This window comes from Erinaceus europaeus, chromosome 15 (genome assembly GCF_950295315.1).
Source record: "Erinaceus europaeus chromosome 15, mEriEur2.1, whole genome shotgun sequence".
Classification (NCBI taxonomy): Eukaryota; Metazoa; Chordata; class Mammalia; order Eulipotyphla; family Erinaceidae; genus Erinaceus; species Erinaceus europaeus.
In genome coordinates, this window is record NC_080176.1 from 42,444,631 (window position 1) to 42,470,875 (window position 26,245).

The window sequence follows — 26,245 nt, forward strand, 5'->3', positions numbered from 1 at the left end:
ACCTCATTTCCTGATGATGCACTCATGATGAGGCTCTACTGTTTAGCATCACACAGGGATAACACAGTGAAAGTATTTAATTACGTACCATTGTCAGAAGCAAGGAAAGTAGCGTTATATATATTGTTTTTCACATTTGGTGATTCTCTGTCCAAAACAGCAATTGTTGTTATTTGCCCATTCACAGGATCTATTTTTAACCAGTTGGCAGGATCAGATAATTTTGTGTATCTACAAAATAAAAATGCATTCAGTTTAATTTTTATATGCAGTTTAAAGAGAGAAACCACATTTTACAATCTTAATTCCAAATGCAACTGACTCATTAAGTTGTACTTTTGTAGATCATTGATGGAAATAAATCTTTACCATGGAAAAGTGCTCCTGTTGCAGGGACTTTGGGAGACATATGCAGATAGTCTAACTGAAAATACCAGCTAAATGTCTGATGGGAAAAATCAGGAATCCAGTCTCACTTCTGTAGATTTTCGTGGACTTGATGGATCTTGTATTAAAGTCTTATCTAGCTCCACAATTAGGAAAGATTCAAATACTCTAGTTCCAATCTACCTTCTAAAAAAGCACTAGCTCTGATGGACAAAACTTAACAGAAATCATGAAAGTTCGATTTTTCCATTACAAAACATACCTAAAACTTTTACATTTTTTTTCACATTTCTGATGTGTGGAGATCAATGTTACAAGCTTTTGAATTTCCTACTAACAGTTTAATTTTTTGTTATATTTGATATAAAAGCAGGGGCTAAATTATAAATAAATATTAAGAAAAGGAAGGAACAGAACATGGCAAATACAATTATTCTTTTAATAAAACATTCTTCAAATAAAACACAAGGAGGTCCACTACTACATTGCCTACTTCACAGACTTCATCTTTAGTAAGTACTTTCACTTCCAAGGAGACAATTTCACTAAATGGGAGTGAATCTCGTGCACAGTACAGAACATGGATAAACTTGAAGAACCTCAAGAGTGGCATTACATACCTAATATTTTGCTGCATATATCTGTCTGGGTCCTGAGCAGTGAAAGTTGTTAACATGGTACCAGAATGAAGGCCTTCTTCCTGGCGAATAATCTTGGGATTTGGTGCAAAATAGGGGTTTTCATTCACATCAATAACTGTAACAGACACCGTTGCAGTTGACTGAGGTGGGTGTTGAATACCCTTCGCTAATGGCACTTGATTCTCTGCAGCAACAGTAAGGATAAACATCCTGTTTGTTTCAAAGTCGATTGGCTGAGGGAAACAAACAAACAAAAGACCATGTTTTTACAAGAGCTTATATGCGAATTCTTTAGTTTATTCTTCTATCCATCCTATTTCCAAAACATCAATTTTTGATTCAGTACATCCTAAGTTCCTCTCAAATTTCAACACACATACACACACACACACACACACACACACACACACACACACACACACACACACGCATTAGCAGGGCCAATGAATGAAATATTTATCACAATTCAGTCTATTCATAGAAGGTATTTTAGAGGTCGGGCAGTGATGCACCTGGTTAAGCACACATATTCCCAAGCTCAAGGATCTAGTTCGGATCCCTGTCCTCCAACTGAAGGGGGTCTGCTTCACATGTGGTGAAGCAGCTCTGCAGGCGTCTTTCTGTTGCCCTCTCTACCTCCCCCTCCTCTCAATTGCTCTCTGTCCTATCTAATAAAAATTAGAAAGAAAAAAAGAAAGAAAAATTGCCACCAGGCACAGTGGATTCTCAGTGCTGGCACAGAGCCCCCTACAATAACACTGGTGATAATTTAAAAAATAATAATGAATAATAAAAATAAAATATATCTATAGATTTTAGGTAATTCAAATATTTTGGTTAAAAAATAAGGCATATTACTATTACACTAATTGCATTGATTAAATTATATATGATTAGTCTGAAAAACAGTTCATTTTTGAACACAAATAATAAGACCAGGAAGCAAGAATTCTTTGGAATGATTTAAATTTTTTGTTGTTGTTGTTTTTGTAGTCACTGGAGCTTCACTGTACTAGGTCAACTTTTTCAGATAGGAAGATAGAGGGGCAGAGAGAAAGACACAAAACCATGAAGCTTCCTTGGGTGTTAAATAGGCTAGACTCAAACCTGGGTTAAGCTCATGACAAAGCAAGAACACAACACTGTCCAAGTGAGCTCTATTGCCAGCCCTCTTCTGAGTAAAATTATTAGGTACTGACCTAACACTTACTGATGCAAAGCGGAGTGTGGCTGTTATTAGTTTTTTAGTGTTCAATAAATTTATCCTTCAGAACAACATCATGACTCGAGTGCTGATGTCAGCCCCACTTTTTCTAGGAGGAACTTCAGGCCTACTGGAAGTTCAACAACTTGCTATGGTCACACCCTACCAAAGTCAGGGCTGATGCCTGAACACAGATGGCTGTGCTCTGAGCAGGTGTTCTTAGTCACTGTGCTGTTTTTGCCAGAGAATTTCCAGCACACACCTATTGGGACAGAGTGTCATATTACACTTCCACCCCCCACCCCCACACAAACACTTCTTTACAACTGACACTTCAGTGCACTCATCTATCTAAGGCAAATATCTAGTTTCACTTACAAATTAGGAGTGTTGAAATAGGAGGAAAGCAAAATCTCTTCACTAGGTGGCTAAAGGGAAGAGGTGTTCATTTTAAAGACATAATTACGCATACCACTTGAAATTACTGCATCTATTTTTCTTTTGGCCCTTAGCTTTTGAGGAGTCAACACTGATTGTCAAAAAAATCAGTGAAACAAATATATTATTACAAATTTACAGATGTTAGAAAGAAAGTGATCTATGATATAAACACAAACTGAGGGGTCATGGTCATATTCAGTCACTGCAGAAAGGCTGCCCAAATCAATGGCAGGAATTGTACTTACTTTTACTACGGTAACTAAGCCATCATTGCTGTTTGGGTCTGTCTGGATGGCAAACCGCCCTGTGGGATCCCCACCGCTGATTCTGTATACTGCATTCCAGGCTGGTGTATGGGGCTGATCCTTATCTGTGACAGTGAGGTTAGCTACTATGACATCGACTCTGTTTTCAGGGACTTCACCGTAGAACTACAATGAAGACAGACCTCAGTCACAAAAGCACTGTGGACCACTGAAGGACAGCATGCCTTGATGATCACACTGCCTTGATTTTACAGCCCCATTAAAACTTTATTATCTGCACTAAACGAGGAGATCAATAATGCAGGTATAATCACAGCATTTATGTTCAACTTTAAAAATACTATAACATTTTCAGCAGCCACTTTTCCCCAAATTACATTATAGTTTCATTAATATTAAAATTAGCATTAATTGAGTCTCCAGGTGATTAATAAGAGGTTGGAGGAAAAGACTTCTCTGAGGAAATAATTTCACTCAACAGATAATAATTATGTACGGGCAACGTTAGCATACATTGGTCATGTAATTCATGTTCTTGAACATATTTATTATCCAATTTATATATTTTGTTCATATTTCTATATGGATATATATGTTACTACATAAACAAGTCCTTTTAGGGCATTTCTTCCAAGCAGAAAAATCTAACAACATTATCAGTGAATTTGATTACTATCAGAAGCAAATTACTTGGGTGCTTTTTTTAAAACCCTGGTGACAGGAAATGCCTTGGTCAGTAGCCACCCTACATTTAGGTTAAGCAGTTTCCAGCTGTATTTCATGCAACCATTACTCACAATAAAACCCCTCAGAAATGGGCCTCAGACCTAAAGTTGCATGAGTGACAGACAGTCTGTACTTACTGTCATGGCAGTAAACTCTGGAGGGTTGTCATTGACGTCTGTCACCGTGATGACAGCCGTGGCTGTGTTTGAAAGGCCATATGTTGGGTTGCCTTCCATGTCTGTAGCTTGAATTATTAATGTATACTGCTGCACTTTCTAAGAAGACAAAGATAACAACTTAAATGAAACTATAAGAAGACTTAACAATAAGTCTGTAAATGGCTCTTTATTACAAAGGAGAACACAGCATCATTCATTCTGATTAACAGTACTTGTAATTTCCCAAGTGACATTTACTTTAACTTGTGAAGCACAGGTCTGGTTCTAGTCTAGAGAGATTTAACTGTATATATTCACCTCTCCTCATGAGAAGGAACACATTGCAGATGTGTGAAATTCACAGCTAAGCTGAAACTTCCATCTGGCTCCAACCTATTCCTTTTTCCAAATCACACAACACTGTGATCAAACATTCCAGTCATTTAATTTGTGTTTACTTAAAATGTTCATTTATACCTAGAATACCAAAGCAACAGAGGCTCTTGAGAGGGAGATGAAAGCATATATATATATATATATATATATATATATATATCCTTTTAAATGATCATTATATTACTATAAGGCTGATACATCTTCTAAGTTCCAACATACACACAATTTATAACTGCTAGAAAAAATATATACTTAAATATAGTCAGAGCCCACTAAAAGGCTTATATTACATCCTTTTTTTCCCCTGGGACACAACTATTTAATAGTTGCATACTGAATAGATTGCTATCTGTGTATAGAGTCAATCTGTTTCAAGCACAGAGCAGTAACTGATATGGGTATTTTTACACACATACATATATTGTTATAGAATAGACAAAACTGTTTTTAAATTTCATATTGAGTTTTTTAAAGAGGTGTCAAATTAAGCTTTGATGAATCTCAGACAAATCTCAAGTTGGGAATAAGATATTAGGAAAACAAGCATTTTATTTAAAATTATTTGAAATCTCTGTGGAGTTTGAAATAGACTGGGAAAAAAGTACAGGACATTTTCATAAATGTTAAAGCATTCTGAACAGCAAAATTCACTTCTTCATATAAAAACAAACTGTCACTGCAAAGTGCAGTTTTCCCTGATTCTAAATATAGCTAACATTATGAATGGCTACTCTTAAGGGATTTCTGAAGTTGGATAAAACAGACACAAATTGCAGCTTTTGATTTAGTTGTTAGTAGGAAGGGCAAGAAAGAGAAGGGAGTGGGAGGAGAAACCGAACCTCACACATTCAATTTTATGTTTCTGTCCACCCAAATGCCTATCTCTAGCAGCTAATTTATTTATTTATTTATTTTTCTTTCTTATCTTCCTAAAAGAGAAAGTGCCACATTTTTTTCCTGGAAAAAAACATAAGCAAAAAATAGTACTGGTTGAATCATTTTTTCCCCCTTAACCCACAAAACCTCACTAAAATGCTTGTGTAGGCTAAAGTATGCCTCAATGATTTTCTTTCCCAATCACGACTGTCACTGTAACTTAATGCTCTCATGATAGTGAGAGGATTTTGTAGGACATTCAGTTCAGTGTTCCAGCTGAAAATTATGAAGACAAAAAATTGTTATGATTTTGAATTATCACTCTTGTTAGCTATTTTCGGAAACAGAAAGAGTTCCCACAAAAGAAACAAAGGAGTGTCTTTCAAAAAAAATTATAATAGGGGGGACAAGGCAGTGGCACACTTGGACACATCAGCATGTACAAGAAGCTGGGTTCAAGATCTCAGTTCTGGATTGCAGGGGAGAAGCTTCACAAGTAGAGAAGCGGTGCTTCAGGTGTTTCTTTTTCTCCCTCCCTCTCTCTATTTCTTCCCTCTTTCTATTTCTTTTTATCAACAAACGAAAATAATGGCCACCAGGAGTAGTGGATTCCTCATGCAGCCACCAAGATGCAATTTTATGGATGACAATAAAAAATAGCAATAAATAAAACAAATTAATGCCAACCATAATAGATATTATATAAAAAACTATAATTATTTGTTAATGTCTATTTGGCAAAAAAAAGAAAACTATATAAACATACAGTTTCGTCAGTTGCTTCAGTGCAGTAGGCAGCACGTCAGTCTCATACAGTTTCTACTGAGCTGAAATATTAGAATAACTAGTGACCACTTAAAAGTTTCTATTTCTGGGAGTTGGGCTGTAGTGCAGCGGGTTAAGCGCAGGTGGCGCAAAGCACAAGGACCGGCATAAGGATCCCGGTTCGAACCCCGGCTCCCCACCTGCAGGGGAGTCGCTTCACAGGCGGTGAAGCAGGTCTGCAGGTGTCTATCTTTCTCTCCTCCTCTCTGTCTTCCCCTCTTCTCTCCATTTCTCTCTGTCCTATCCAACAACGACAACAACAATAACTACAACAATAAAACAACAAGGGCAACAAAAGGGAATAAATAAATAAAATAAATATTTTAAAAAATGAATAAAATATTTTTTAAAAAGTTTCTATTTCTTCAAGCTACCTTTTGTTGACTGTTCTTTTAAGTTAGTGACAAAAACGGTATTTTTCTGAAGTAAAACATCTCTTCTTAAAAGTATATATTGACAGGAAAAAGTCAATCTCTACTTTCTGGCATCCTGTTGGTAACTTACTCTTACATTTTGGGGTGTTAGTGGTTCACAGTAAAGTTATTTATAGATGGGTATATCTCACTTCACTATGCAATGCAAAACCTTAGGTCATTTTCTACCATCATGTACCAGGACACCAAACCCCTACCCTCTCAGCCCTTGCTCCCACCCTACCCCTCCTTCCCCAGAGTTCTTTGCTGTGGTGCAATATACCAAACCCATTCTAACTTTTACTTTCTGTTTTCTCTCTTTGTTCTTGTTTCCTAAGTTCTACCTATTTGTGACATAATCAGGTGTTGAGCCTTCTCTCTTAAAGTAATCACTGGGCATTTGATTTTTAGTGACAATTAGATTACATTAAGAATTAAATCTCTCACTTTCATAGTCCCACATGTGGCCGAGGGGACTATGCTCAAAAACATTTCCTCACATTGTGTTTTTAGATAGAATGTACTCACCTGCTTCCTGGCTGAACTCTAACTCTCTCTCTCTCTGTAACTCTCCCATCTAAGGAAGCTACCTGCCATCTTCATTCATTTATGCCACACCTCCAGCTTTTGGTTTTCATTTTCAAATGTCAATCAAATGTGCTTTTCTCTGCCTACACTAAGAATGCTTTTTTTAAAGGATGATATTACTCTCCAGAGAATGCTGTACATATGTTGAAACATTTCTGATTACCCCAGTTTGTTTTTATGGGTATAGTCCAGAGAGAGGTGCTACTAACACCTTAGGATATGTAGTACAGAACCCTGATACAAACTTTGTTTCTGATCCAGAGCCAGGTGGTGGTGCACCTGGCTGAGTGCATGTGTCACAATGCTCAAGGATCTGGTTCCCACCTACAGGGGGGAAAACTTTGCAAATAGTGAAGTATTACTGCAGCTATCTTTCTTCCTCTCTCCCCTCCTCTCAATTTCTGTCTCTGTCCAATAAATAAATGAAATATCTTAAAAATTCTGATAAACTATGCCAATAGCGGTATTGTCAAGAAATAAATCCCGTTCTATGTTTCTTCTAAGTCCAAATGATAAATACTGCATTACAATGAGTAATATTTGCATTAAAATATTTCTTCTAGCAAACCAGAAGTTAAATTTCACTTTAGGGATGACTTCTACAAGTCCCTGAAGCAGAACTGTTTCCTTATCGATGATTCTTGTTTATTTTATTTTATTTTTATTATATCTGACAGGACAGAGAAATAGAAGGGGTGGGGTAGATAGAGAGGGGGAGAAAGGGAGACACCTACAACATTGTTTCAAGGCTTATGAAGCTTCTCCTCTGTGGGTGGGGACTAGCGGCTTGAGTCCAGGTCCTTGTATGGTGACTTGTGCACTCAACCAAGTGAGTCAACACCCTGTTCCTTAATGTTTTCAGTTTATAAGACTCTTATCAGCCAACCTGGCAATCCTCACTGGCTATGAACACTAAAACACATATCCTTTCCCATGGCTCTTGCTTTGTGTCTGTTAGCATGCTGAAATACAGCACAATTTCTGATACAGAGTAAGCAAGCTCTAGATTCTGTTGAATTTGTACTTAGATGGATGAATGACCAAGAAATTTTGGATCTTGCATTACAAAAACCTTTTCAGGTTTCTAGGAAAACCATCTTCTTTTTCAATGTTAGCTAACATTTATTCAATAAAACATACACAGATAGTAAACTAGTTCACTATTTTTCAAGTGGTCCATATCCTATCTTCCCAATCTGCCACAATATCATATTTCTATACCATGAATCACTACTTATTTTAATGATAACATTAATCTAATTATTTTTTAAAGATTTATTTTAAATGAAGTAGATGGAAACCAATATAACTTATCACAAATGTAGTTGTGAAAGTAAGTGCAATTCTTGCGCTCAGGCCATCTGTATTTGATAGAATAGTACCCATAAAGACATGTGGTCTCCCACTAGGGGAAGAGAGAGACAGGCTGGGAGTATGGATCCACATGCCAATGCCCATGTTCAGCTGGGAAACAATTACAGAAGCCAGACCTTCCACCTTCTGCTCCCCTTCCATAATGATCCGGGGCCCATACTCCCAGAGAGATAAAGAATAGGAAAGCTATCAGGGGAGGGGATGGGATACAGAGTTCTAGAGGTGGAAGTTGTGTGGAAATGTACCCCTCTTATCTTACAATCTTGTCAATCATTATTAAATCAATAAAAAAGAAAAAGAAAACAATATGTCTCTTGTGGCTGGGCAGTGGGACACTCAGCTGAGTCCATGTTAGCATTAAAGAGTCCAGGTTCAAGCCCCCACTCCCCACCTTCGGGGGGGGAAGCTTCACAAGCTTATGAAGAGGTGAAGAAGGCCTGCAGGTGTCTCTCTGTTTCTCTATCTACCCTCCTCTTTTACTTTTCTCTCTGTCATATCAAATAAAACAAATAAATTAAAAAATAAAACAAATATTCATTAAAAATAAAAGAAAAAGACATGTAGTTGCTGGCTTATGAAAGATTTACAATGTGTATCTCGTTAAAATGATTATACTTATATAATCATATAATCTTATATACTGTTCTTTGAAACACTGAACTAAAGTGATATAAGCAAATGAAGAAATGAGGATATTCAATCATTCATTTTGCAGACATTTAATGAATTAGATGCTGGATACCATAGCTGGACACCACTTATTTAGATAACATATCATTGAACCAAATGCAAAGTGATTAAGACTGTAACATTGGCAGAAGTGATATAAGAAAATTTTTTTAAACAGAGAGAGAGAGAAAACTGAGATCAGTTCTACCATGTATAATGCTTTCCTTGGCTCTATCTTCCTTCTTCTTGGTGCTAAGGGTTCAACCAAAGAAAGCATTTATACAAGACATGTGCTCTATAACTGAGCCAACTCTATGCCCTTCATGTGAGGGGCATTTTAGCGGTATGCAAAGTAGAACTTCTGACTAAATAAACCAGGGGGTGGTTTGATGGCAACATATGGAAAGGGACTAATAGCTCATGATCCTGGGAGACTAAGGTGAAGATGGAATCAGCCACAGGAAATGTCAGATTCATCAGGAATCACATTTTTAGGTAGATGGTGAATTTTATTTTAGATACACTGGATTAGGAGATAGGCAATTAATATTATTATCAGAGTTTTGTAGGGAATTAAAAATGTGTGACTCTGCTCAAATTCTTAAAAGTTAAGTCCCAGGGAGTCGGGCGGTAGTGCAGTGGTTAAGCAGGTGGCGCAAAGCCCAAGGACCGGCGTAAGGATCCCTGCACAAGCCCCCGGCTCCCCACCTGCAGGGGATTTGCTTTACAAGCAATGAAACAGGTCTGCAGGTGTGTGTCTTTCTCTCTCCCTCTCTGTCTTCCCCTCCTCTCTCTATTTCTCTCTGTCCTATCCAACAACAACATCAATAATAACTACAACAATAAAACAACAAAGGCAACAAAAGGGGATACATAAATAAATATTTTTAATTTTTTTAATTATCTTCATTTATTGGATAGAAACAGCCATAAATTGAGAGGGAAGGAGGAGACAGAGAGACACCTGCAGCCCTGCTTCACCACTCTAAAAGCTTTCCCCCTGCAGGTGGGGGCCAGGGGCTTGAACTCCAATCCTTTCGCACTGTAACATGTCACCCAACCAGGTGCGCCACCACCCGGCCCCATAAATATATATTTTTAAAAAAGAAATCATTAAAAAACAAAAGTTAAGTCCCTATCCCATCATCTGAAAAAAAGAGCTGCTAGTACTACCTACCTTGAAAATTGGTAGTTTAAAAATATTTTTGAGGGTTTATCATATGCTGACACTTTTCTAAGCACCATAATAATAACAACAACAACAACAATAATGATGATGGAATAATTAACATTTATTAAGCATCATCTACATACTGGGTCACAGTGTTAAATACTACCCAATTAGCTCATTAAGTCCTCACAATAACTCCCCAAGGCAGGTGATTTTCTAAAAATTGCTACCAAGAGTATCACTGGGGCTCTGTTACTGCATGACAGTCTATAGCTCCTAGTGGCCATTTCCCCGCCTCCCCCCTTTTTCTTTTCTTTTCTTTTTTGTTTTCGCTTTTAATTGAGACAGAGGAATTATGAAGCAAGAGAGAAACAGAGAGAAAGAGAGGAACCCTCAGCACTGCTTTGCTGTGAAACTTATGCCCTGCAGGTAGGGACCTAGCTCTTGAGCACAGGTCCTTGTGCATCTTGATGTGTGCGCTATACTCTGCTGCCACCGTCCAGTCTGTGGTAGTTGGATTTTTTGATCCTCACTTTACAGATGGGGAGGCTTAAGTGGCAAGGAAGCTAGCTCACCAACAGTGGTCAGTGACAGATAAAAGATATGTATTGTGCAATGTTCATTATATCAGTTCCTTTCTCTAGGAAAGCTCTATTGTATGCCTGGCATGTGTGCTTCATGGTTGGGGAAACAGGAAGAATTCTAGATTTCAGGAAGGTGAGGAAAGGAGTGAGAGGGAAGCAGTGAATATAGGCTGCCCACTAAAGGAATTTGGTGTTAAACTCAAGTAGAAGATATGCTAACTCGAACATTTCTTCAGATTTCCTGTTCAAGATAAAGAGATGAGAGACACAGTGGTCTCAGTGATATAGGTAGCAAGAATATAGGTTATATCGATGTAAAATAGTCTTTGTATATCTAGAGGGGTGCAGACTGTTGTGAGTGCCCTAGGTAGGAACTGAGAACTGGCTGGCGGAGAAGGAGGATTAGCCTGATATACAGACATAAGAGAAAAGACTCCATATGAAGCAACTGTGGGAAAAGTAGGAAAGGAAACTTCAAATTTTTATAAGGAATTGCATGTGGTTGTAGGAACAGCAAGGCATCATTTTCTCGTCAACAGGAGACAAAGAAAATGAGGAGGCTAGACTGAACAAGGCTTAGGGGACAGTGCCATAGAGGGTCAGGAGCGGTCTGACTCCATCCTGTCCTTCGCAGAGAAATGCTTTACCACAGACAGTACTCAGAATGCTTGCAGAGTATGAAGAAACCTGTGAAGTTTATAAGAAAGAACCTGCAGAGAAAGAACAATCAGGATACAGCAAACAAGAGACCTGTCTTTCCGAGAGTAGAGGTAAAAATCACACATGAAAGGGTTTTTAGGCTTGGTAAACAGGAATTTTAATTCTTTCGCCATGAGAAAAAATCATGAAAAGGAATAAAAGTGACAGTGTTCACCTCGTACATACTGAGGCTGGATTTATAATCACAACAGAGAAAGTGATAGCCAATTTCTGAATGCTTTATGCTTCATGCTGAACGTTTCATGCCTCATGTGACACAGTCCTTACAACCATTCCCATGAGGTAGGCAACATTGTAACTCTCATTTACAGATGTGGGAGGTGAAGTTTCAGGGTAACCCTCTGAAGGTCAAGATGCCCACAACAGGCAGAATTTATTCAAATTTAGGAAAGGAGAGAGTGGCTCATCGGGAATATGGACTAAAAGGAGCAGGGGATGAACAGAAAGAAAGAAGGGGAAAACAAGGTGAAGAAGAAAATATGAGGAATAAGCACACATAATACAGCACGAAGTCAGGAGGAAGTAAAAAACTGAAGACAGGTATGTGGTGAGTAGACTTTTAACCTGGAGAACATGAAGAATTATTATCTTTTTCTTTCTTCCTTTTTTTTTTAACTTAAGTGATTAAAAGAAAATAAAAAGCTGAACCTCAGTGAGCATTTCAATGATTAGGAGCCCAATCACATGGAGATGTCACATATCCTGGAATAAGGACAACTGAAATGACTTTTGACAGAAAGAAAACTGTGAATCCTAATAGAAATAAAAGAATTTCAAGCCTGCACAAAGCCTGAAGAAGTCAAAGCAATTTATCCCCAGCCTCAGGCAGAATTACCATAAACTATCCCAAGATAGATACATATTTTTCTCCTGTTAAATGACTTTCAGGAAAGGAAGGTTTTCCATAATTTCCCCTAGTAACTCGGTTGTGTTTAATAATTTCACTGTCAAGAAGTATTTTTTTTCATACTGCATCAGATGGATATTTCTATAGTTACAAATCTACTTTATCAGGGGGTAGTAGAACACACCTACTTCTGCCCACTGCAAGATGTAACTATGTAACTTAAACATATCTATGGTATAACTTCAGATTTTCATCCTCTAAACAATAGAGAGTCATTCTGAAATTTAAAATGTAGCTGGTTTGCTTTATTAAACCTATCTTTAGTTTTCTATGACTTCTGGGGCATAACACAGTTAGCTAAATGTGACAGAGATATTACAGAATTGAAGCTTCAATTCTTTATCTCAGAATTGAAATGTAAATGAAAGACAAATATTAAAATTGGTATATGCGCTCTCCTTTCATACTATGTTAATAACCTGACACTCAAGAGAAAATATTGAAAAATAACTCATGTTCTCATCTAAAATATGAAATTCATGCTGAGTTTACTGGCATTTATAATTATACTTCATGCAGGAATGCAAAAGGTGAAAAGACATACATGTTCCAAATATCAGTGAATTAGAAGTACTATTGCAAAAATAAATCCCAGATATCTTGGAGTAAAAAAGGATCATGATACCTGGAAGTTAATAGCTACAATACAACAGACATATATCTGACTCTTAAGCTCAGCTGAGTTGTGAATAATATTAATGTGAGCATATTATGTGACTACAGGCCTACTACTACTATCTTGTGAATATAATTAATTGCAATAGTAATAGTAATGTTTGCTTTAATCCAATTCAATGAATTGGCACATAATGGATCATAAAATCCAACTCCTAAAATCTTTGTCAGCAGTATGTATTATGGTAGATATATTTCCTATTAATGTGCATAATCAAAGGCTTCCTTCTCAAAGCTGGCTCATGTGGAAATCTACAAAGCAAGATTCTCTGTGATTCTGCACTTTAATAATTCACTAACACAATGATCACTGAAGGTCAAAAATGACCTTTAGAGTTTGTTAGAAAATGGTCAGAAGAGACTGGAAAAAGGGTGTGTTAAGACTTCTCAGGAAAGATACAAGCAATGTTTGATTGTGATCAAGAATAACCAAAGACTCAGAATTAGGAAAAAAGGTACAAAGCATTCCTGGCAGAAAAAAAAAAAATCACGTGAACAAATACACATAGAGGAATTCTGGTGTACTGTGGGTTGAAGCCTTCCACAGTGCGACAACCTCACTGAAATTAACTAATGAGGTGGGTTCCATTGTGTAATGGTTAGCACTCCGGACTCAAAAATTAACTGATAGTACTTAATATACCAATACTGTCAATATTTCCTTTTAACAATATTATGCCAGCTACATATTTCTATGTGTTTTAACTTTGAAGGTTTGTTAGTAGGATAAATGTAGTTTTTAGCATTCAGACTTATTAAATAAGTTAATCTTTAAGATCAAAGTCTAATAAAAGTGTACCTCCTTTTTTTTGCACTAAATAGAAATTAACTACAAAGTCTACAGGAAAAAAAAAATCAAAAGTTTGTTATTTTTAGTCTCTAAAGAATAAATTACCCTAAATTTATGCATGCACTATTTGGGCATGATTTTGAACTTAATTACTGATAATTTTTTTTGACTGGAAGGTAAAATTCAGAAAAATTTCAATAATTAAAAAAAGGTACATGGTCCAGGAGGTGGCACAGTAGATAGGGCATTGGGTTCTCAGCCACGAGGTCCTGAGTTCGGCCCCCGGTAGCACATGTACCAGAGTGACATGTGGCTCTTTCTCTCTCTCCTCCTATCTTTCTCATTAATAAATAAAATCTTTAAAACAAAGTACCAGAGGTTTATTGATTTCAATTAATTCAACTATCACATTAAATACTGGCCAGGCTATCAATGATTTAAGCAGTATGTATGTATCATATGACTAGCATAAAATCGTGTAGCCAAAAGACCAGTTTTCTTTGTGAAAACTACCATCTGAATATTATTATGAATGTATTATATTACCTGGGTCTAACGCATACTTTATACTAGGCACCTTTAACAATAAGAACAAATTCAAGTTCAGTTTTTGGATGACTCACCTCTCTATCCAGGCCAGCGGCCACTGTGATAATGTCACCAGTCTCATTGTTGATTGTGAACATGTTCGGTGAAGGGGTGCTTGGAGCCTGGGAGAGGATTCTGTACCTCAACATCCCATTGAGAGCATTTGGGTCATCGTCATCAATGGCAGTGACCGTCATCACGTATGTCCCTAGACAGATTACACATGGAAAATAAATTGCATGGCCTTTCAATTCTGAGCCTTCTAAGTAAAGAGCACATCTACATTTTTTAACCAACATTAATTTTATTTCTTTAGAGAACATTTCATGTCTTCAGACTTATCTGAAAATACTATTGACAAAAGCACTAGCCACATGAAAAATGCAAAAAAAAAAAACCCAAACAATTTAGCTATTTAACAACTGTATTAAAATGTATACCCATCTAGAGTCACTTTATACTGAGATAAATTCACTCAACAACTAAAAGATACCTCAGACCTTCATTTATAAGACATGCATGAAAAATACAGATACCTTTAGAAAACACTTTATAGCCACTGATGCTCCTTCCCTGTGCCATGTTTTTTTTTTTTTTATTTTCCATTTTGCAATAACATCTAAAATGACATGCTGAGCATGATTCTCCCCAATGCCTAAGTCACTTTCTGAAAGTAGCTGTGAGCATAACGATGCACACTCCATTTGCTCAGGTCATAAGGAGTCATCCCAAGCATTTCTGTTTTGGTACATTGAATAGGGTTTGGCAGTGTGGTTCATTATTTTTGAGGAGATTAAAAAGAATACTGTAACAAACTCAGGGATTTGTATTTATTAGAAATTTTAGAGTGAAATCCACAAAGCATCAGGGTCATACAAGTTCAAACCAGCTAGATAAATCATGCAATTTAGAAGTAAATAAGAAAAAAAAAAGTAGTTACTATTTAAGATGTTTTGTGGGATCTAAGAACTGGATTATAAAAAGTTACATTTATTGACCTATTTTGTGAGAACTCAATACATTCAGTTGTTTTAGAGGTTTTGCAACTGTTATTCTTGCTACATGATATATCATTGCCTCAGAATCCACCCACGTAAAGTTATATTATTCAATTCTCTTCTCCAGAGTATGTCTCTTGGTTTAACTCTTTGATAATATGCTACTCCTTCCTTTAGTTATTTTTTTTAAAAACTATATTGAGTATTTACCTATCTTCATAATTTTTATTTCCTTTCCCTACAAAAATCAATCCCCAAGTATCTGCAGTGCTGGCACAGTGTATAGTATACAGTACAAGCTTTATAGTCACTGAATGACCAAGTGAATGAATGACTAAAACAAAAACCAAAATTTTTTATTACAATGCAGTTTAATCAAGATAGATGACATTTCAAACCTTACACCTAGGATATTTTTAAACTTAGAGATCAACCACAGGAAATGCATTCACTTCTCCTGATCACCAAGACTTTTATTCATGTGAGGCTCTATCGAAATGTAGCTCAGGGGCCTTGAGATACAATGGGTTAAGCACAAAACACAAGGACCTGGATAAGGATCTCAGTTTGAGCCCCTGGTTCCCCCCTTGCAAGGGGGGTCACTTCACAAACAGTGAAGCAGGTCTTCAGGTGTCTTATCTTTCTCTCCTCCTCTCTATCTTCCCCATCTCTCTCGATTTCTCTCTGTCCTATCCAACAGCAGCAACAACAATAATAATGGCAACAAAATGGGAAAAATGGCCTCCAGGAGCAGTGGATTCATTGTGCAGGCACCAAGCCCCAGCAATAACCCTGGAGGCAAAATAAATAAATAAATAAACAAGTAATCAAATAAATAAATAAAGTAAAAGGAAGTGATCCAAGAGGCTGCACAGTGGATAAAGCACTCAACTCTCAAGCATGAGGTCCTGAGTTTGATTCCCAGCTGCACAGTGACATCTGGTTTATTCTCTCTCCTTCTATCTTTCTCATTAATAAATAAAATCTTAAAAAAAAAGAAATGTAGATCAAGTGAATGAGATATCTATAATGGCTTATCTTTAATGATTTTTTGTAAAGAAAGATTTTTTTAAAAAAGTTACCATTAACAAGAAATCCTTGCAATTATGATATAAGTAGAACTTCAAAAGTGGAAAATTATTATGGCAAGTAAGAATGAAATTTTGTTGTTTTATTTTCTTTGTCAAAGAGTTATTCTCCTTCCTTTCCCCTTAAAAAGCATTATGAGCAAAAGGAAATGACACTGAATAGCTCAGCAAAATCATCTCCAAACTGTTATCTTACCAGGCTTTGATCCTTCAGGAACTGTCCCATTCCAAACCTGGTGTAAGAACTCTGGTCTGTTATCATTCATATCAATTACATTGATGACAATATCAATGGGGTTCTCCACTTGATTTCCATTAATATCCACAGCATGTGCCCTCAACTACAAAATGTAAGAAGAAAACACAACTATTTAAGATTTTACATCTTGAGTGAGATAACAATCACTAAGCTACCAAAACAGCAAGGGTAAGCAAAAAAGCATTTTTAAAATACTATAATATAACTTAAGTGACAAATTCAATATAAGTTGATAAAGAAAACATGCACACACACACACTTCATCTAAGCACTGTGCTTAAAACCTCCTGTATTTTAACTCATTTTTGTTTGTTTTTTGTTTTTTTTAAATATTTATTTTATTTATTCCCTTTTGTTGCCCTTGCTGTTTTATTGTTGTAGTTATTATTGTTGTTGTCGTCGTTGTTGGATAGGACAGAGAGAAATGGAGAAAGGAGGGGAAGACAGAGAGGAGGAGAGAAAGATAGACACCTGCAGACCTGCTTCACTGCCTGTGAAGCGACTCCCCTGCAGGTGGGGAGCCGGGATTCGAACCGGGATCCTTATACTGGTCCTTGTGCTTTGCGCCACCTGCGCTTAACCCGCTGCGCTACAGCCCAACTCCCATTTTAAATCATTTAATACATAAATAAAAGAGTGAAGTAGAGAGCAAAGCACAAGGACCAGCGAAGGATCCTGGTTCAAGCCCCGGGCTCCCCACCTGCAGGGGAGTCTCTTCACAGGCGATGAAGCAGGTCTGCAGATGTCTGTCTTTCTCTCCCCCCTCTGTCTTCCCCTCCTCTCTCCATTTCTCTCTGTCCTATCCAACAACAAAGACAACAATAACTACAACATTAAAACAAGGGCAACAAAAAGGAATAAATAAATACTTAAAAATTTTTTTAAAAAGAGTGAAGTAGAAATGACCCACATTTGAAGGCGAGGGAATTAGGGAAGGCTATCTGTGATGGAGCTCATATCTAAATAGCTATGTCTAGTGCACAAGCATTTTCTTTTATTATTATTATTAAAGAAGTAATATATAAAATCATGTAGAATCAGGGTGATTAAAAGTGTGGCACTCCTTGTTTCAGAGAGATAACTTTCCAGGTCAGGCTCCTACAATATCAGGTATGTAGCCCAAATTCGGTCCCTGCATGACAAAGGAGATGTTATAGCACCAGAGAAAGCTCTAGGGCTATGGCCCATCCCGCCACCACCCCACTCCACCTCACCCCACCCCCAACAAAAAGTGGCCCACAGAGCTGAATCATGTTGGGAGTTCACTCTACAACAAAGGAACAAAACCACCTAAAAGCAGTCAAGGGCATCAAGAGAAGAAAAAGAAAGATTCCACTTGTATGAGAAGTTCGTCACAGGCCAATGTTTATACATTTTAAAGTCACTCACAAATATTATATGTACATGAATATATAAGAGAGTTATTCTTGTCACAAGTCTGACAGTTTTTTTTAATAAGGATTATAGAAATTTTATTACTCTTTATTCTGGTAGAATGTCTTCAAAATGTTTACATCTAGCATATAGAGATCCATCATATATATATATATATACACACACACACCTGTGTGGTGCCTCCCTTTTAAAAAAAATGGGAATATTTACATCATTTTTCTTTCAAGTATGACACAGACTGTTGGATATGCTTTATCAAGAAGCAACAATGTATTTCTTTTTAGCTTAGTGATGATTTTAACACTTAAAATTATACAAATTTGATAGCAGACTGTTTTTTAATATTTAGTTTTTTCCATAGCAGGCTTTTTCACAGTTACAAAAATGGTCATTTTTTTTTCTTTCACTTAAAATTTCATATTAACTTAGTCTAAGTACTGAGTTTTCCTTGTGATTCTTTAATTTACTTATATATATGTGGAACTAATAAAAATGCTGAGAGCAAGAATTTACCCCCAAGTTGACCTGAAAATATCTATTTCCTGAACTTTGGTTAACAATACACATTCAGAAAGCAAGAGTTAATGTAAGAAAACATATTCTGTAAATTTTATTTTTTAAAAATGCTTATTGTTATTAATAAATCAAAATCAGTTTAATTAGAGACCCCATCTATTGTGTGTCAATATGCTTTTTCTGTAAATACTATGTTGTCTTTGTGAAAGCTTTGGAAGTTTTCCTTTATTTTTAGAATATAAAAGCATTTAGAATGATCTCTATTCCAGGAATTTAAAAAAAAAGATTGATAAAGCAATCAAAGTCTTTGGGATGAGTGTTGAATAATTTTTCAGACTTAAAATAAGATTCAAAAAGCAAACAGACAGGCAAGAAAAATTTTGAGTGACTAAATGTAGATAATAAACTATGAGACTACTAATTCAATACACCATGTTAGGACATTTGTCTAGTCATAAAAGAAAAAGCAATATTACTCTATAACTTGCATTATTTTACTAAAATAAACTTCACACATGTTAAACATTTACATAAAACCATAAGAACAACAGATGAAAATCCAGAATTAAAAAGCTGCAGTAATAAAAAGGTTAAATTGTAGACAAAGTTTGAAATATGAAAATAAAAGGAGGAAATATATGACAAGTCAAACACTGACATCACCACAGATAAGTTTCTTATTATCATAATGCAAGAGAAAATGATAATAATAAACGCTGGAACTGATAAAGGTGCAGAAAGTTTACCTCAGGAGAGGGGGTGGATACCATAATGGTTATGCAAAGAGACTCTCATGCCTGAGGCTCCTGAAGTCTCAGGTTTAGTCCCCTGCACCACAATAAGCCAGAGCTGGGCAGTGCTCTGGTGTTTCTCTCTGTGTCTGTCTCTCTCTGCATCTCCCTCAAAAATAAAATAAATAAAATACTTTAAAAAAGTTTATCTCCCCCAAATGAAAGAGTAAATCCAATAGAGCCCAACCATTCTAGAGAACAATTTTACTGTATTTAAAATAATTCTAGTTTTAGGAATTTGCTCCAAAGGCACAATAAAAAATTGACAGCTTGATCACTGCCATGTTATTTATTTATTGCCTCTAGGGTTTTACCATTGGGACTCGGTGCCAGCACCTGCTCCTGGTGGCCTTTTTTTTTTTTCCTTCCATTTTATTGGATAGGACAGAAATTGAGAAAGAAGTGGGGGGGGGGGGGATAGAAGGGTTGGGTTACCAGAGGCTCAAACCCAGATCCTTGTGCTTTGTACCATGTACACTTAACTCAGTGCGCCACCACCTGACCCCCCATAACCAATAACTTCTAATTTCTTCTTAATACTACACTATTTTAAGCTTCATTATTGAACAGTTTCTACAGAGTATATACATTATCTTTTTAACATATTTTCACTAAACATTTTAAGCAAACCAGGAAGAAATTAGAGAAGTACTAAAGATCAAAGTTACTATATTAAACTTGGGGATGAAATTTTGAAATCTTATTCCAGGAAAACATGTAAGGTTGGATACAAAAAAAAAAAAAAAAGAAAGAAAGAAAGAAAGCTAGAAAAGAAAAGGAAGAGAAAAAAAGTAACATATTTCCTTCTGAAACTTCCATTTACTAAGTAATTCCTAAATTTAACAATATTCACTACAGTAGTGTTTTTAAATTAGAGAAATCAATGCACACTAAGTTTTTAAATTAGTAGCATATAAGCAACATAGAAAAAACTGTTAGAAGTGAGTAAAAAGCTGAATCAAATATAAATTTAAGAACAATGTAAATCAGCATAAGAAATGTGCAGGGCTGGATAGACAGCATAACAATTATGCCAAAAAAACTTTCATGCTTGAGACTCTGAGGCACCAGGTTCAACCCCAAGTGCCTCCATAAGCCAGAGCTGATCAGTGCTGTAGTCTGGGTATCCTCTCTCTCTTTCTCCCTCTACACCTTCTCTGTGTATCTCTCATTAAAATAAATTTTAAAATGTATTTTAAAATGCATTATGTCTACAAAAAATTCCTTATGGAGGCCAGATGATAGGGCAGCAGGCTAAGCGCACATGGAGCTAAGCTGGAACCCCTGGCTCCCCACCTGCAGGGGATGTGAAGCAGGTCTGCAGGTGTCTATTTTTCTCTCCCCCTCTCTGTGTTCTCCTCCTCTATCCATTTCTCTCTTTCCTATCCAACAACAATAAAAACAAGGTCAACAAAAGGGAAAAAAATAGCCTCTAGGAGCAGTGGATTCATAGTACAGGCATTGAGTCCCAGCGATAACATTGGAGGCAAAATAAATACATAAATATTCCTTACATCAGCTGACTGGTGAAACTGAATGTTAGAAAGAAAGGTTAAGAGGGAAAAGGCCGGGGGATAGACAGTGGTGCATCCAATAGAGTGCACACTTTACTACTGAAGAGAATTTGTGTTCAAGCACTCAGTCCCCACAAATGGGGGGACTCGGCGGGGGTGGGGGGTTTGCTTTGTTGCTTCACAAATGGTGAGGCAGTGGTGCAAGAGTCTCTCTGTTTCCTCTCCCCCTTCCCTCTTTATTTCTCTCTATCTCTATCAAAAAGAAGGAAAAACAGCGGGTCGGTGGAAGCACAGTGGTTTATATGCAGGTGGCACAAAGCACAAGGACCAAAGTAAGGATTCCGGTTTGAGCCCCGGCTGCCCACTTGCAGGGGAGATGCTTCATAGGCAATGAAGCAGGTCTGCAGGTGTCTTTCTCTGCCCCTCTCTGTCTTCCCCTCCCCTCTCCATTTCTCTCTGTCCTATCCAACCAGGATGACATTAATAACAACAACAATAATAACCACAATGATAAAACAACAAGGGCCACAAAAGGGGGAGAAAAAAAAAAGCCTCCAGGAGCAGTAGATTCGTGGTGCAGGCACAAAGCCCCAGCAGTAACCCTAGGGAAAATACACATTTTAAATTAATTAACTAATTAATTAAAAGGGGGGAAAGGAAAACTTCATTTTGTAAATAATTATATAGGGAACAAAATACAAATGTTTGTTTATGTACTCCATTATGGTAATAATCAGATAACTGGAACAGATAAAACAGTAAACATAGATGCATATATATATGTATATATATCCATAGCTATATAGATTTGTCATACACATATACTTATTTATATTTACAGTACACTATGCACTAAGTGGACTATTATGTGGTTAACAAAATTATTGTTTATCTCTATTAGATGTGTAATAATTCTGACCCTTATATAAATTTTCCTCTTTAATTTTTAGCTACATCAATATATAAAAATGACTGAGATTAGATATTTCACTTTTCTCCTCTGGCACTTCCTTTTTATCATGAGTATTTATTCATTCTATATAACAAGCTAATGATTAAAATAAATTTCAGGGGCTGGATGGTGGCACACCTGATTAAGTATACATGTCACTGTGCAAGGATCTGGGTTTGAGCCCCCGGACTTTCCTGCAGGGGGAAAGCTTTGCGAACAGAAAAGCAGGTCTGCAGGTGTCTCTCTGTCTCTCCTCTTTCCCTCTTGATTTCTGGCTTTCTCCATCCAATAAATAAATAAAATTAAAAGATATAAAATAAAATGTAAAAAGCTACAGAAATTTTATTTTTTATATTTATTTATTTTCCCTTTTGTTGCCCTTGTTTTTTATTATTGTTGTAGTTATCATTGTTATCACTGATGTTGTCATTGTTACATAGGACAGAGAGAAATGAAGAGAGGAGGGGAAGACAGAGAGGGGGAGAGAAAGACAGACATCTGCAGACCTGCTTCACTGCCTGTGAAGGGGACTCCTCTGCAGGTAGGGAGCAGAGGGCTTGAACCAGGATCCTTACATCAGTCCTTGTGCTTTGCACCACGTGCACTTAACCCACTGTGCTACCGCCCAACTCCCCAGAAATTGTATTTTAATGTTAAAAGTCAGTAGCAAAGTTTTCATTCTGACATGGGAAGCAAAGGGGAAATTCTTTGCATCTCTATAAGATTATCAGTTGGGAGAATTCTTACGTGAAATCGTGCGATCTGCTCACGATCCAGAGGTTTGGTCACTGACAGCTGCCCTGAGATGGGGTTGATAATGAAGATGCCAGTTGGAGGCTGATCTGCTCCTGGCCCTGTGACACTGTACCGCAGTGAGAGATTTTTATCTCTATCAGATCTGATCTGAGGATCAAGAAGACAATCATTAAACCACAGACAAAATGAGCTCATTATCAGAGACAGGACAATCCCATCCCGACCCTTTTTTTGAACTACATGTGCCATCCCATCTCCTTAGAAAAACTCCCCCCAGTCCCAAACATTTTTATTTGTTGGTGAGAGACTTCAAAAACAGATGTCATCTTTCACCAGGGGGATTGAGAGCAACATTACCATCTATAAAAACACTCACTAAGAACAGTGAAAAAAGAAAAAAAAAAAAGTAAGAAAGTGGCAGTTTAAAACAGAATCAATTTCTATCCTGGGAGTTTCTAGGTCAGAATATTTAGCCTAGTTAACAGGTGTCCAACATAATTAGTATCAAAACTGTTTACCCCTTTGCTCAGTGAGGTTGGAAATAATTGTCTCACTGTGGTATGAAGAAAAATGTCACATGGGAATCCCAGGCTTATGTTTGAGTCTGGAAATCAAATCAATGCATACGCATTATACTGACAATATTAATCACAACTAAAGATTCTCCCATCATTTTAAGATGACAGTTATTAACCAGAATTATTTATTAATTACAAAGAATACAAGGAATGATCTAAGAATATTTTTCTATAATCTCAAAATTTCACCCATTCCTGGTTCACTATCCTTTCCTCCAAATAGAATATTTCACAGGAACAAGTAAGCATACAGGTTTTTAGTCACAGAATATGCTACAGAAAGAGAAAAGGGGTCTGGACAGTGGCTCACTGGGTAGAGAAGACACACTTCAATGTGTGAGGACTCAGGTTCAAGTTCCTGGTCCCCATGTGCAGGGAAGATTAACCAGTGATGGAGTGGTATTGCAGATATCTTTATATATCTCACAGTCTTTCACCTTCTGTTAAAAATGGTAGTCTTGGAGGTGGTGCAATGAATAAGGTACTGAACTCTCAAACATGAGGTCCCAAATTCACGCCATAATGATTCTCCGGTTCATGACCTCTTCTCTCTTCTCCCTTCCCCCTTTTAATAAATTAATCTTTTAAAAAATGGCTACTGGAAATAGTGTATTTGTGTAGGCATGGAGACATAGGGGTAGTATTGGTGGCAAAAAATATGAAATAAAAGAGGAAAGGAAGTAAAAGGATAGTATATAGAAATCATAACCAGAACAATGCTATTTGGAGGTGATAATAAGAGATCTCTCTCTATATATTGGGTAAATATATTTAATCTAATATACAATCTAGCTGCATGTTTCTTTTTCTCACTGTCCATTAAAATAAGAAAATAAAAGACACCTTTATATGTTGGTTGTAACACATTCGATCAAATTATCACGATCATTAAAATATGACATATAAAAATAAATCACTGATTAAAATATGGCTTTCAGAAATTATGTACTGGATCATGAAATTTATCACATAAAGAGATATTTACCTTCTAACAAACGAGAATAGAATGAATGTCTTTATGCTTCCTTTGTAATAGATAACAGATTGTTAATTATATGAAACCTATAGAAATATCTGTTTAGGGTTTTTTTTCCCTCCACATCTGATGTTATGCACTTCAAATAACTTGAAAAATGCTTACTTCTCCCATTTAAAGTCTATGTTTTTGCAGGGCTCCAAAACTACTACCACTATTGTTAACAGTAAAAAGAGGTGACTGCTTTTCAACTTTCAAATGAACTTGGTGCTGGTATTTCTAGCAATAAATGACTGACTCTTCTATTTTCTTTTGGGTCCAACAGCTATTGGTAGAGGGCAAAGATCATCTTAAAGAATGGTTTTTGGACAGAGAAACCAAGGTGAGTGTGGTGTGGTGTGGGTGTATGTGTATGTAGTAGGGATATGTATTGTGTTGATGAGAATGCACTTGGAGTTAGGGCTTAATATATTCACACTCTAGACAAACTTTAACAGCCACCATATATAGAAGCCACAGAAAGCTCTATCTACAAATAATATAAGTTACTAAAGAGTAAGGAATGAGTTTCTACAACACTATAGATATGGGATGCAATGGATCGACCTTCCTGTGGTGCATCCCGTGAGTACCCATTCATTGGGGAAACTGACGATCCTTCCTAGCCGACTGAATCCACATGGATCCCAGTCACTTTCAAAGCCAGCAACAAGCTCCTGACAGCTTTCAAGCTGTTGGTCCTGCTCTTCGAGTCCACCCTGTTCAACGCTTGACGTCTCGTCATCCAATCTGGTCTCCTACGCCTACACTGGTCTTCTCTGTTCCAGACTCTTGGAAACAGAGTTGGCAGTCAGCTGAGGTAAAGAACAAACACCTCATCACAGACCCCTGCAAGCGTCAACCCGGCTTTGACCTAGCACGTTATGATTGGGCCCTCCTCAATCGCTATTGAACAGGCCATGGCCGGTGCGCTGCTATGTTCCATCGCTGGGGAGCCAGAGACGACCCAAACTGCCCCTGCGGCTACAGACAATGTCCCACATAGTCAACGACTACCACCTCTCCAGATTGGAAGGAGGTCTCGAAACTTTGCATCAGGCTCAACCTGACGCTGTTGACTGGCTACGGAATAAGGGCAAACGCTAGAAGAAGAACTATGGATATTTCATCTTTACAAAAAAAAAAGTGCAAGTATCTCTCTCTCTCTATATATATATATCTATATCTATCTATCTATCTATCTATCTATCTATGTAACTATTACTTTAAGAGTATGCATATCTGTGTATATAGTGTACTTTGTACAAACAGGTAAAAATGTTTCTAACGTACATTTAATAGATGTCACAGAGATCATTAAACGTATGCCACCCTACCCTGACAAGCTCTTGGGGAAAAGGTCCTCTGGAATTTTCTGGCAAGTTGATCGGAGGGATAACCCAATCTCTCTTCTGTCTTTGTAGGTGGCCACTGTGCTTAGTCAATTGTCTTGGAAACAGTATTTCTTCAACTTCTCGTGACTCCTTCATATTAAAATAAAACAAGACATCCTGAATACTAGAACAAACATTTCCTGAAAATACATCACATCAACCAAAGACCTGAAAGCACAGAATGGCAGTTTATTATGAACAGTAAAGTAAAGCTCAAGGTGTTTTCCTTGTCCCCTTAAAAATAATAGAAAACAACATAAAGATCTGAGATTCTAGTTCCCCGAAATATTGAATTGCACATAACGTAATAGGTGACATAACTACACAAACTATTTGCAGTTTCTATAAGCCAACTTAGATAGTAGTTAATATCGGGCAAAATTAAGTAGTACCCTTTTATGTTTCTCATTAGTTTAAACCACAGTTCAGGTAATGTGCTACTGTACATTAAATTTAGATCTTGATGTGCTGAAACATAATTTGAATTCCAAGAGAAGTTTAATACATCCTGCTAAGGAATGTCTCAAATATTTATGACCCTATTAAATCCCACAGAATTAATGCTGTAATTATTCTAAACCTATGTCAAC

The 26,245-nt window shown here is 36.9% G+C and overlaps 1 protein-coding gene across 3 annotated transcripts in view; it reads right to left on the bottom strand.

Moving 5' to 3' along the window:
• Window positions 1-26,245, bottom strand: part of CDH2 (cadherin 2) — a 248,652-nt gene that overhangs the window by 44,966 nt on the left and 177,441 nt on the right. For all 3 annotated transcript variants that reach the window (XM_007520069.3, XM_060173647.1, XM_060173648.1), the window contains 8 exons: window positions 25,599-25,745; window positions 22,660-22,815; window positions 16,682-16,826; window positions 14,435-14,607; window positions 3,803-3,940; window positions 2,919-3,104; window positions 1,008-1,261; window positions 89-231 (listed from right to left, as the gene is read on the bottom strand). In XM_007520069.3, coding sequence (XP_007520131.1) covers window positions 89-231; window positions 1,008-1,261; window positions 2,919-3,104; window positions 3,803-3,940; window positions 14,435-14,607; window positions 16,682-16,826; window positions 22,660-22,815; window positions 25,599-25,745 — 1,342 coding nt within the window. The remainder of the gene's footprint in view (window positions 1-88; window positions 232-1,007; window positions 1,262-2,918; window positions 3,105-3,802; window positions 3,941-14,434; window positions 14,608-16,681; window positions 16,827-22,659; window positions 22,816-25,598; window positions 25,746-26,245) is intronic.